The 13,945-nt window shown below is 39.4% G+C and overlaps 1 protein-coding gene across 4 annotated transcripts in view; it reads left to right on the top strand.

Moving 5' to 3' along the window:
- The window catches only part of add3a (adducin 3 (gamma) a), a 105,514-nt gene extending 102,070 nt beyond the window's left edge, over positions 1-3,444 (top strand). For all 4 annotated transcript variants that reach the window (XM_062428065.1, XM_062428066.1, XM_062428067.1 and 1 more), the window contains one exon: positions 418-3,444. In XM_062428065.1, coding sequence (XP_062284049.1) covers positions 418-668 — 251 coding nt within the window. In that variant the 3' untranslated portion in view covers positions 669-3,444. The remainder of the gene's footprint in view (positions 1-417) is intronic.
- The last annotated feature ends 10,501 nt before the right edge of the window (positions 3,445-13,945 follow it).

Below are 13,945 nucleotides of genomic sequence, written 5' to 3'. Positions count from 1 at the left end.
TTTTAGTTGAGACTGTATCAAATGGTTTTGACACAATTTTATGGTATTTTTTTAGGCTGTAGCGTTGTAGTGTTACTTTGGCCACAGAGTTTCACTACATTTTACAGTATTATGTCATGTCCACCCTTTGAATGATTGACATGAGCCTAATCTTTATTTTGGATTATTAATATAGTTGTGTATTGATATATTTAGTTATAGTTCAAATTGGTGACATTTTTGCAATTAGCAGTTAGTACATGCTGTGCTTTGTACTTGTGGTTGTCAATATTAAGCATACTGCAAGCCATATGGTTGTATATTAGTTGTGGGTGTTCTTAGGTGCTATTGTTGCTTGTCTTGCAGAATGAAGAGATATATCTATCTAATGTTTCCTGTCTTTACCTAACCTGTGTCTCCCTCCTCCTCCTCCCTCAGAGAACCACACGGGCCTGATGAATGGCAAAGACGACCACGGCGACGTGGACGAGGAGCTGTGCAAGCGTGTCAGCCAGCTGACCACCAGTGTGGAGAGTGTGGAAATCACGGTGCGCCCTGGCGAGAAGATCGAGGAGGCACTTTCCCCAGAGAGCTCGCCCTCCAAATCACCCAACACCAAGAAGAAGAAGAAGTTCCGCACCCCGTCCTTCCTAAAGAAGAATAAAAAGAAAGAGAAGACCGAGGCCTGAGAGCAAACAGGCGGCGGGGTAGAGGCAGGCAGGAAGACCGTCTGCATAGAAGAGAGAGAAGGGCAGCAGCCACCTTTCTGTTAAATGTCTGTTTTTATTTTTTTTCCTGTTTTAAATGTCATTTTATGATTTCTGTTTTTTATTTTATTTTAAGTTTTTAACAGAAGGTTCTATGTGCTTAAGGCAGAAGAAAGGATTTAACAAAAAATGAATTAGTTTGTAACAAAAGAAAAAAGGTCTCACATTCTGTAAAAACACAAGAATTTTTTGGGAAATTTTGGGGTGGGTGTGTGGGTCCACAAATTAACGTTGCGGCAGATGTGAGGTGACATGGTGTATGTTGTCTACACAACTGATCACCTATGCAGTACTCTAACAGGGCTCCTCATGAGCTTTGAAGTGTGAGGCCATTTAGATCCTGAATAACTGGATCCTCCTGTGTTGTTTCCCAGGCTGAGAACAGAACTTGAAACCACTTTGCGTTTTTCTTGCTGCAAAATCCAATTTTATTAAATGATTGGATCGTGACGTGAGCGTTGTAAAGCTGCACAAGCTAAAACAAAACCCTTTTTTAGTCTGCTGAGACTCCCCAGTCTTTTAAGGTTTTGTTTTCACATTTTGGTCACCTGACTCTGCATTAGGGAACTGAGACGCCACAGGAAATTTGAAGTCACACTGGAAAACTGGTCTCAGACAAAACATCCACAGGGTCTGTGTTGGTTTATTTACTGTGAGTGAGGTTTTCCCTCTGCCTCACTCTCTCACACTCTTCAAGCTTCTTAAAGTGCAAGCTTCAGATACAAACCTTCTCCCCAGCTGGTTGTCGTTGAATTTCAGCACCATAGACGAGTTTAAGAGTTACTAGACTGGAGTAGAGAGTGAGGAAGAAGGCTGACGGTCTATCACAACTCAGTTGACATTATCTCAAAGAGCCGTCAACCCACTCTGAATATTTATGTAGCATTTTTCATATCTTCTCCTCCACATCTCAATTTCTTTTTTTTGCCAAACTAAAAGGAAGAAAGAAAGAAACAATCTAATTTTACTGACGTGTCACTGTGTTTAGTTTGTCATCTCATGAAATTTGATCTTTTTTTTTATTGAACACAAATTTGGTGTTAGTTACCTCTGTTTTGTACTCATTTCTAAGCTTTTACAGAGAATACAGATGTTACGCATGTTTTCTCTCTTTGCAAGAAGTGAATTTATATGGCTGACGTGATGCCTGATTGCTAATCTTCAGAGTACACAAATTTACTATATAACACAGATATATGGAAACTGGATATGTTGGCTATAGATTTTTAACTATATATTTTTTATTTTATTGTGCTGCACTTTTCTAGTGGTATATAACACATTTTAGTTGCAGGTGGTTTCACCAGTGAAGGAGATTGTGAAGTATTTGGTAAAAGGTGTGCAAGTAGCAAGCGAAGCATGGTTTCGGAGAGCGGTCAGGACCGAGAAAGTGAGTCATAAGAAGAAAGAAAAGTCTTTCATTGGTGTCACACATGAGAAATTATCTCTACTCAGCGAAACTAAGAAAAAAAAAAAACTTAAAAAAACAGGAGGTGTAGTGCCAAAATACTAAGTCAAACTGTCTGCAGTCGCCAGCTGAAATGAGAATCATGGATCTTGGAGTGTGGAGCGGTGACGTCTTTGTTTGGTGTTTTTATGTGTGTGTTTTTAAAGCCATATTGTAATTTTCCTCCATTATTTTAATGATGAGACAAGGGTTGCGATTCTCGTCTGCCTGCTCGGGCATCAAGGACCCTAATAAGACCTCTGTTAAATTACCCCAGTGACTGCATCGACACCCCTCAGGCTCCCAAAAAACGTTATTTTCAGTAGCTACATTCACTGCAGCTACGCTTCCTTGCTTAATTTGCCGTTTATTGCCTCCTCAAACTGGAAGATTATAAGGAGGTCACATGGACATTTATTTTTATTTGATCACTCTGCGAGCCCGGTCGTCATTTCAGTTTCTAAAGCCTCCCTCGTGTAATTTCTCTCGTAAACACGATCGTGTTGTAACTGTCAGATGACCCACCGTTGAACTCTGCAAAGCCAAAGTGTGATGGGTTGCCACATATCCTCCCCCCCGCAGTTTAACCAGATGTACCAATATCCCAGCTAGCAATGTGAAGTATTGGATTTGGAGGGAGGAGGGGGGAGGGGTTTGGTTTAGGACACATATTTAGCTGTGTTAAACGATAGCTTTTGGCTCTGGGCAAAGAGCTGAGGTCACACAACTGAAAGATGGAGAAAGGGAGGTGTGAGTTTGGAAATGGAAGTGCATATGTGTGTAGCAGAGAGGGACAGAGGGTAAGGACAACCTGACACTAACGCATCATGTTTTTATCACTCTTTCATACCATCTCTCCTCCTGAAAAGTTCTCTTTTTTCATCCTTCATTTGTATCGCAGTACGCTTTCTTTTTTTCTCTTTTAGTTTGCAGAGAGCACTAGGCTTTTTTTATTAACCATTTTATGAGCATAAATTGCTCCCAGATGAACTGAATGTGCATTGCATCCTTTTTATTTTTCCTCTTCTGTTTCCAACTGTATGCACCTTGCTTTTACTAATGCCTCTTTATCCACTTTTTTTTTCTTCTGTTTTTCAAAAGAGAACGAGTTTTGCTTTGGCATGCCAGAATGAGCCAAGCTACTTTGTGACCTGTGAAAATCCTATATAAATGGTTATCTAATGGAGTTGCTTTTAGATGTATTGCTAATCAGTGTAAATTCACAAATAAACTGTATTTTAAGAAACGGAAGCTCATTTTTTCATCTTTGTGCATTATAATCCACATCATTCTCCAGATTGATTTTTTTGTTTTCAGCATAATCCATACAACATCCATTTTACTTTAAACCATTATCACAGAAAAAGTGTACATATTCACAGTTTGACACACTTAATGCTGCATCCATAATGATCATTTTACTCACTATTGCAGAACAGCATATAGAAGGACCTATGCTAAAGCACTACGGTGTTAATATGAGCAGGAAATAATAGTAACTGGTGCCTTTTTAAAATCTCTATTTGTGATATTTCAAGATGAAAATGAATATACTATGTGTGTGAATAGCTCAATCAGGGCGTTATGGTAAATTTGTGGCAATGATTGAGTAAATGCAAGTAAGAATGTGACAATGACTAACAGAGGCACAGGAAGTGTGAAAGCACTTGACAAAAGTGCCATCAAGTGGAGCACATTGACGCTTCCCTTCCTTTCACATAGGAAGATGTGCATTGCTTTGTGTGAGGAAACTGACCCCGAAGCTATGAGAAGAGTTGTTTTTTTGCTTTTGGAATGTAGAGAAAGTTGTATGTTAGAAAATCCCTTTCCTCAAAAATGTTGTATATTCATTCAGAGAGTACACATGAGCTGATATTTACCCCTCAAACCTGCAAACTCCAATTTCAGAATATCCTTTGATCAGTGGTTATGCGTTCTAGCTTTTTGTATGAGTACGTGTGACTTTTTGAGTCCTGTCTCACTCTTAATATCCAAATCAACCCAGGGATGTCTATCTCTTGTTGGTTTAAACCCTGTCACAGCTGGACACAACATGGCCTCTGTGTTGCAGAGTGAGCGCAGACTGTCCAATAGAGTATCCATGTAACTGAGGGACTTTGTGTTCGTGTGAGCAGCCAATGTGCCTTGACTGCATTTATCTGAGGATACTCAGATGCAAAACAAAATATGCAAAACCCACATCATGATATGGTGTGCTAACTTCCCTGTAAGGTTTCTCTCTCTGTCTGGTCTTTCAATATCTACCAATCAACTGAATATTTATGTTCTGACGTAGAGTTAGCAGAGTCTTTTTGTTCTACAGTGCTTTCAACCAAACTTGTCTTTGCCCTTTTGTGTTGTCTTCAAAACAATTAGATTTCCTTTTTCTAAATAGAGACCAAGCTGCTTCTCACATGACACTTGAGATGACACCTACTCACTTCTCTTCTTATGATGTGTGTTTCTAGATAAGAGTAGAAATTTAAACAGTAGTAATGATGCCTCTTTGTCACCTCGGCCTGTTTCCACTCTCTTAACACTGTTAATTCGATATCAACCACTACAACACTTCTGAGAAAAGAAATACAACTCATCTTCCACCACTACAAGCAAAATCTGTATTTTTAAGCTACTTATACACCAGAAATAGTTGAGTTTGACAATTTAATGAATGTCCTGACGCTGAAATTACTTTCTCTCCAACAATTCAGGCATTCATTAAATTATCAGACTCAACCCTTTCACTAAATTTATTGAAAGGAAACTTCTGACATCTATATCAACAAATACTAATCATCAAGTACTGTTTGACTGGATTTTTGTTTCCACTGAAGCCGGATTAAAGACACATCAGGGAGTGTGTTAATGAGCAGAGAGAATGAGAAAGAAACTGGACTAGCCCCCTTTTGTTTCCCCCTCACTTCCATGTCTTAATCTTGGATCGTTCATGTTATAGATATTGCTAGTGTGGCTTCCATATATAGCATTTACAACACTGTAATCCTGTCCTGGTGTCAGTGAATGTGATATCAGTATACAGCACTTTATTTGGCCGCATTCCTGATATGAACAATAAAAGCATATGAGTGATCCTGTGTGCATTTTGTGTGTCCATTGAGTGTGCCGGTTTAATCAGTGCTGCAGAAAAAATGTGCTTACATTCACTGTTGTTATAGCTAAAGTGAAGTGTTGATTCTGGGGTCATTTGATTTGTGTGTGTTCATTATTTTACTCTGGTATTTGGAAAGACAAATAACAATACAATAATGATCACCTAAGGGAAATTAGTTTGGGGATCTAAAAAGCTTCATCTCTCATTGTGTATTATTCTTCCCTCATGGACTAGTGCAATATATAAGTGAAATGTATAGTGTATAGTTTATTTCCAAACTGCTGTAGTGTGATTTCTATTTTTAGTAGAAAAAAATAAGTTTTTACCATTCGGTATGCAATCAGACAAAGAGGATTATTCTCACATTTCAATTTTGGAACTTTGTAAGAAGATGCCTGATTTTTTTTTAAATAATGAGTTTTAGACTGAATCACTTCAAATTGACAACAAACCAACACAGATACATTACACACATTTGTTCATTACACACAGATATTTTCCTATTGCATCATATTCAGTGCAATTAAGAGGGTGGATAGTTTCTCCTCTCCAGATAGCACCATGCTGGGAGTGTCAAATCAATGAGCCTACTTGTGTCCAGATGGATGCTTTGCTAGGGGAGTATGGAAACTATGATAGGTCTTTTTTTCGGGGCAACCCCCATACCTGCATACACACACACACTAGCACCCCCACGCCACCCCGACATACTCGACTAGACACCCCTCCACTCCGCAAACTCCACGGTACCAGAGACTGCAATGATGCCCAGATGCCACTGGGATGAATTAAGGACTGGTAAACAACATAAGGGGTCAGTTAGGTCTGAGCCCAAATGCACACCCCATGAGACCACCCACATGCAGGCACACACACACACACACACACACACACCCAGCGATACAACAAGCTGCTGGTACAGTTTCTTCTTCTGAGGAACTTTCTGTGAGAGAAAACATAAAAAGCGTCAGATTACATGTCCTCAGAAAAGATTGTTCTTTTTTATTTTATTAGTTTTTCCCAACATAAGTTTTTTGTTGTGGTCGCGTTTTGTCCAACATGCCATACACAGAGTATTTGTGTTTGTAGCAGGGTAGTGTCTATGTGAATTAAAGGGGACATATCATGCACATCTCCAGGTCTATGTTCTTATTCTGGGGCTAAACTCACTCTTTCCTCGAAATTGAAACTTCTAAAATACATCTGTTTATGTTTGAGCCCAAAGTGGATCTGAAATTTGCAAGTGGACAACATCAACAACCTGTGGAACAACACTGCAAACAAGTGTTCAAGGAAAGACTTTTGACTTGCAGGGACCCTTTTTACATACATTCACTTTGAGTTTTGGAACTTTGACCAAATTTAAAATTGTCAAACTATTCCTTTAAAACCATGATCAGGCCTACCATAGTGTTAAAGTAAATTATAATTTTAAATTACCTCTTCCTCAAACAGATAATGCAGATTTTAGCACTGACATTCAAGGGCAGTAACACAATGGAGCCCTCAGAAATTGCCTGGTAGAGAAACAAGCTTGTGATTGAAATATCAGTGATCTGAATACTTAAATTGGCCAAGAAAGTCAGACACTGCATTTGGAAAGAGCAACATGATGAAAATATTGGATCTGTTTTCTACAGACCAGGTAGCAATGTGTGGTGCATGGTCGTACGGAGACCTTTTGAGGGGCAGCGGTACTGTGTGTCGGTAACCTAGCAATACTAGGGGGGTCCGGGGGTATGCTCCCCCGGAAGTAAATTTTGAAAAATAATAGGGTTGCAACTAAAGATTATTTTTATAATCGATTAATCAGTCGATTATTTTTTTGATTAATCGATGAATCGGATAAAATAATATTTTTTTAATTTCCACCCCTTCATTCAAAAACAAAACATTATTTCAAATTGACATTGCAAAAAAGTGCTCAAACAACATGTTGCTGCTTGGACATCCCTGAGTTGTTAAAGTAATATTAAATTATAAATAATAATTTAAACAAAACAACTAAATGTTAATGTCTGATACCTTTAACAAAATAACACACATGTATGCTACACAAAAAGAGGTATTTTCTGTTGTTCAATGAGCATGAGCTTTATTTTTGTAGTTACCAGTTTTACTTTTACCATCATTAGGCTACCATACATAGCTACTAGCTGCTGCTCTCCTCATCTCCTGCTGCTGACTGTGAGATCTGAGCAGGTAGAAGCTGTTAGTTTACTAACTATAACCAGGGAGCACACTGCAACAAGGTTAATGATCCACACAGTGACATTATATAATTGATATGACGCACAAAAGCGATAGAAAACCGATCGTTTTTTGTGCACGTGCATACATGCGCACGCGCGCTTCGTGCCGCCTTCGGCAGGATGCAGCACACACTTTCTAGTTTTATTTAGTGTGAACAGCTCCTACACTTGAGAAGACTTTGGTGCGATTGGTCTAATAAGTGTGTGAAAGAGCGAGAAAGAGTGCTATGCGGAGATGAATGAACGGAACGATATTTATATTTCAAAATCGCGTTTAACAAAAAAAAACAAAAAACAACCCAGAATCAATTCGTGGCGCTCGGTGTTGATTCTGTGGCGCCGCGCCACACATTGGTCTATGTATGGGAAACACTGATTCTTTTCATTGTTTACAAATTTGTACAAAGTTTATTTCAGTTGTTGACTAGGCTATAACTAAACATTTCATTTTCTGATATGATTTTAGTTTAATGAACAAGTTGTGGTTCAGCAAGTTCAAACAGAGTTTCCACATCCAAATCAAATCTCTTCTAATTATTTCAGTTTTTATGCTCGCCACAGGGGAATAAAATGTATATTTGTTTATATCTTCTCACGTGTCTTCTTCAGTGTGCATCTGAGGGCAGCAGAAGAAGCTATAAACACAACATTTAAATATGATCATCATATAAGTTGAGTTGCGATGGACGTTAAGTGCCCTTGAACGAAAACCATGCAGGGTCTGCCACTGACTGCTTTACTGCTTTATAGTCTCTTGCAGTCAAGAGATCCATGTGACAAAAGCAGTGACTGCAGAGAGGAATTAGCAGCATAGATTGCCTATTGCTATAGTATCATTTGTTCTCCTGGCTATTGACTCTCTGCTATGGGTTACATATATAGGGCACTCGGTCACATGCCCCTCCCATTGCACAATGAGACCTGTATCCTTTAGCCATTGGAAATCTAATCCTCCATCGGAGATCAATAGCATCCTATTTCCTCATTGGTTGTCAAGGATTCAACAGAATACTGGGAAGGGCTGGGCCTCTGCTCAATATTTTAAAAATGCAGGATTTATCTGATACCAAACAATATATTATGATATATATTATTTAGTAGATAAACAGGGCAGTCTTGAAGCACATGTCATTTAGTCGATGTGTTAACCTCTATGTATCGTGTTTTAAGTGTGGATACATAGCACCACATCACCTAAAACATCCTGACCTGAACATTTGTTAATATTGCCATTAAGTGATTTAGGGATCAATACTGTTTTACAAAGGGGATGATAGAAGAGTGTGTTTGTGTATTCTTAGCAAAAACTGGAAGAATGTTGAGTACTCATTGTGTTCTCTAGTGCAATGTCAACTCCTTCAAACACACACACACGCCGCTCTTTAACCTCCTTATCATTAGAAACCAGGGATCCAGGAAGGAAGAGGCAGAGAAGGGCCTGAAGTGTGCTGATCTATGCTGGGTTTGTTTTGTCACGCAGGTTCAGTTGACAGGATGAACTGGGCCACACTGCTGGGTTGCACTTGGCTAAAGTAGGCTAAATAGTGTAGGTTTTGATTGCACTGGGCATGACTCTGCTGCATGAAATTGAACTCTAAGGGCCTGATTTACTAAGATCCCAAATAGTGGGTACATATGGGAGAGTATTTGTGACAAAGTCAATGTTGTTAGTAAAAACCAAAAATATTAACACGGGTGGAAAAAATCCATCCTGTGGGTATTCTGTCATTGTGCCTCCGTCTCCTCCTCTCCACAGTGACAAAAGTCATCTGTGCGCAGTGAGCGCCGGTTAATACCTGCCCTTCAAAGGTATTATTTATAGACGCAGTTAGCGTCAGAAATAATACCTTCAGGTTTGGTAAATCACAATGCGCGTGCTAAATAACATATTTGCATTTTCTCCTGCCTGTATTTTGCACACTGGGGTAAAAACGCCCCATATTACATATGCATTATGGCAAACGTACTAAATGGACAGCGCATATTATCTTGCACATTTGACCCTATACCCTAACGCACAGGAATGGCAGAAATTGTCTGACTCCTGCTAGATAAATAATGTGCATGTGTGTGTGTGTGTGTGTGTGTGTGTGTGTGTGTGTGTGTGTGTTGTGTGTGTGTTGCATGGGCTATATATCACCCCTGTGCTAAATACCAGGGTCACAAGGCATCCTGAAAAGAAGGTGATGTACATGTTTGCTGACAATACCTTAATAGAGACACTGTATCGTTTTCTTTTTTCTTCCTATTCTCCCGTCCTTCCTTTCTTTCTCTATCCACCACACCCCACTGAAGAAAGGGGTATGGGGGAGGAGAGGAAGACAGCTGAGACAGATGACGAACTCCCTTGCGAAAGGGGTGCGTCTGTCATAAAGGGGGTCAATAAGGTACAACCAGGCTACTGTGAGTTGTGTCTTGTGGGCTGATCCTCCTCTTTTGTGTCAGCCACTATCTCTACAATGGAACACTAATGGGAGGCTTGGATTTCTCTAAGTGACACTGATTAATGGGATGAGAATGTAGGCAGATCCTTCTCCCCTTATCAGTACGAGCCCACTCTTATCAAGCCTTGAAGTCTGAAGTGGAGTGTGCTGTAATGGTTTGACGTTTTGGAAGTTGAGTTTAATTTTCCTTAAAGTTCTGAAAGAAACATCTTTGATATTCATTATTTTAATAAAAAGAAATCATGATCACATTACCTTTTAGTTTGTTGCTGCATTAACTGATGTGTTGGCTACTTGTGGCTGAGGAACTCCATAAGAAACTCCATAAGATATTAACTATCACCTTGTAAAGTTGTTATGACAAGACTGAGCCTTATTCAACTTAATGTTTTCACTATCAACATCCCCACCTGAATCAGACACTTGAATAAGAAAACACAAGCTGTCAAAGCTGATCAATCACAGTTCTTGCAGTCTATAAGTATTATCTCTATAGCTGCTGTAGGTCACATTTTTGAGGAGGTGCACAACAGTTATCGCACAGCTACTATTTTAACTCTGTGGTTATGCCATTACCCCTTGATGCACATCTATAAATCTTCTTTTAGCAAATAATTACACAACAACCAAAAGGGCTACTGAATGTAAAGCTAATATTTGCTCACCTTTTAGCTGTGTTTTGGTCACCGATTTCTGACAAAATGACCTTGGTCTCTATCTGCTAAATCTTAAACATTTTTAGCTGACTTGATGCTAATTTTATGTTTGTCATATGGTTCTGAGCTGGTTGTTCTGCTGCTGAAAACGAGGTTGATGAGATTGGAGGTCGCGGGCTGGAAAACCAGAACAATGAGCAAAAGGAAGATAAAAAGGTTTGCATTGCTATGTCGCATTGCAGAGACACATGATAACTCCTGTGTTTGTCACTATGAGCAACTTTTACATTATACATAGCCATTTGATCTATTGTTAATCTAAAAAAAAATATTGCGTGCAACTTTAAACTAGAGTACCGTAAACCAAAATGTGAAATGGACACAATGCTAGTAAATTGTAGGAAATAACGGTAAATACAGACCACGTTCATAATGTTCATGCCTCAAGTCAACAATAATTTAAATTTCAAGCCATTAAATTTGATGAGAGGTTTACCATGCAAAATCATTTGGGAATGCAGTAGACTATATTTCATTCAGTGGTGTGTTTGTCCTGTTGGAACCAAAGTGACATGAGCAGAGCTTTATAAATCTAAAAAAAAAGGGGGAAAATCTTCTCAAAGAGAAAAACTTAAAAGCTCATTCATGTTATTCATTGCAGTGGATAGCGATGGCATCACTGAGAAGCAAAGACAAACTGTGTGATTCTCATAATGCTATTCATTTCCACCACTTGAGATGTGTGTTATGTACACACAGACACCATATCGTCCCCCCGGGAGTCACCAATCGTTTTGTCTGGCCTGGATCCCTCTTTTGTCTCTCTTCTTCTCCTCTCTCTCCCCACTCCTGCCTTCATATCCTCCCCCCTTGTCCCAAAACCTGATATTAAAAAAGGATTACCAAAAAACAACACGGGTAATTTCCTGCCATCCTGAGAACTATACCCCTGTTGAGAAGACTCCCAACGCTCTCTTTCCCACTCCTACCTTCCTTCCCTCCCTCCCCCCCCCCTCTCTCTCTCTCTCTCTCTCTCTCTCTCTCTCTCTCTCTCTCCCCTCTCTCTCTCTCTCTCTCTCTCTCTCTCTCTCTCTCTCTCTCTCTCTCTCTCTCTCTCTCTCTCTCTCTCTCTTTCAATTGCCTGCCAGCAGAGATTTGGAGGGGAGACAACAACAACAACAGTGGGGGATGATGAGGTGGGGGGGTGGGGGGCACAGAAGTATATTTCTTCCTGGGTGCCTCTCTCGCTCTCTCTCCATAGTCTGCCAGCAGAGATTTGGAGGGCAACAACAACAACAGGGGATTGTGAAGGGAGGAGGGAGGAGAGACAGAAGTGTGACTCCCCAGTGACCGTCCCTCTACCGAGGTGAGAAAGGGAAAAAGAGGAGGGAGAGGTGGGTGAAGGACATAGGGGAGGAAAGGTGTAGCTGAAAGAGGAGAAATGTGAGACATGGAGAATATGGATCAGGATAAACTTTCTGCTCTGATATATGGTCGTGCTATCAATGAATTTGAACTCCTACTCACAGTGTGAGAGGCGTTATAACAAAGTGTAGTATAGAAAATAAAGAGACAGCAACATGAAGGATTATTTCTATTTTCTGGAAAAACAGCACTTTTAAATGCATCTTTGAAAAATTCAAAAATATAGATGTACTGTACATCCAAGGCAAACAACGATAGCAATAACTTAACCAAACTTTTTTGTTTATATTTATTAATTAGTAAATTAATAATCACCACTTTTAAAATTGTGGATTGGTCAGCCAGACACTGAAAAACATATATTAATTTGTCACAATCAATTTTCCTGCCCAGTACATTTAACCTGACATGGAGCTCAATATAGAGACTCACGATACAAGAAATATGCTAAGGCTAATATCTTAACATCAATTCAAATACAAAAATATTGGCTTTAAAAATATATGAGAAAGTGTGTCCAAACTTTTGACTGGTACTGTATATATAAAACCCAAAACATGTATTATAATATGAAAACAAGATGATGTTAAAGGTTGACTATCTAATATACAGTATATAATGGAAGGAAAGCATCATGTCTGATTAATTGTAGACTAAAAAAAGGGGGGGGGAAATTATGGTAATCACTTTTGCTGGCAGAAATTTCCCAATTTCATGCTTCCCACAGGGGAAATCATCTTCATTTGCTGATGAGACTAATGCCACTTTCACACAAAAACACTACGTTTGATGTGGCATAATGCACAAGCTGAACAATGCATGTGTCTGCTCACCCTTTCATACCAAATATGAGCTGTTTCTGACCCACAGTAAACTCAGGTGTGGAGCATTGATCATGAGACAGTTTGGATGTTGAAATAATAAACTTTAAAAAATCCTGGGTATAATTGCTCTGGCCGGAAAATGATATAAAAGCCTGCTGGACTTCGATTAGGTTCTTGCATGTACGTAACATCTGAAATGGAAACAATTTTAGTCAAGGTTTGAATTAAATTACACTATTATTATAGTGAGTTCAGTGAGTATGCAGAAATAATGAAGCAATGCTGACCAAAGATATCATCCCTATGGTGACTGTGCAGCGATTTGCAAACCAGAAATACCATGTGTTAATGCCTGGGTTGAGTCTTTTGTTTGGGATGTACCATTATCACAGCAGATTTGCAATGTGAATGTTAGTAATAACTTTAGTTCCACTCTTCACTTCTTCAAAACAGGGTGGTTATAGCTGGGCATGGAGGGTTTTGAAATGAGGAAGGGAGGAGAAGTGAAAAGGGAGAGAGAGAAAGTGAGAAGGCGAGAAGCGAGGAGTAGCTGTTGATTCATCCTCTATCTGTCATGTTTTCCTGTCCCTTCTCTTTTATTAAGGAGTCACACTGACCTCCATTCACCAACTATGAACATGGGCTCCTCCCTACTCACTGTAACGCTACACTCACACACACACACACACATACACACACTGCACAACTCAAACACAAAACCTTTTCTTATGCACTTCTTCTGTCTCATTCCAATCACACACAATGTTTCTATGTGCACAACCGTGAAAACAATCCCTCCTTTATCCCTCTCACTCTACAACGTACGCACGCACACATGCCAATGCACAGATATAGTACAAACACAGAATTACAATGGCTGAGTCTACATATGCATGAATGTTTCATATGTATGTGCATGTTCTATTCTCACCTCAGCGGGAACTGGTTTAAACAAGCTTCACAGATGTGCACACACACACACACACACACATATACAAACACACTTTCCACATACACATTTACACTTTTAGAAAAAAAA

Source organism: Scomber scombrus, chromosome 2, assembly GCF_963691925.1.
Source record: "Scomber scombrus chromosome 2, fScoSco1.1, whole genome shotgun sequence".
Classification (NCBI taxonomy): Eukaryota; Metazoa; Chordata; class Actinopteri; order Scombriformes; family Scombridae; genus Scomber; species Scomber scombrus.
This window is presented reverse-complemented; position numbering and strand designations above follow the sequence as displayed.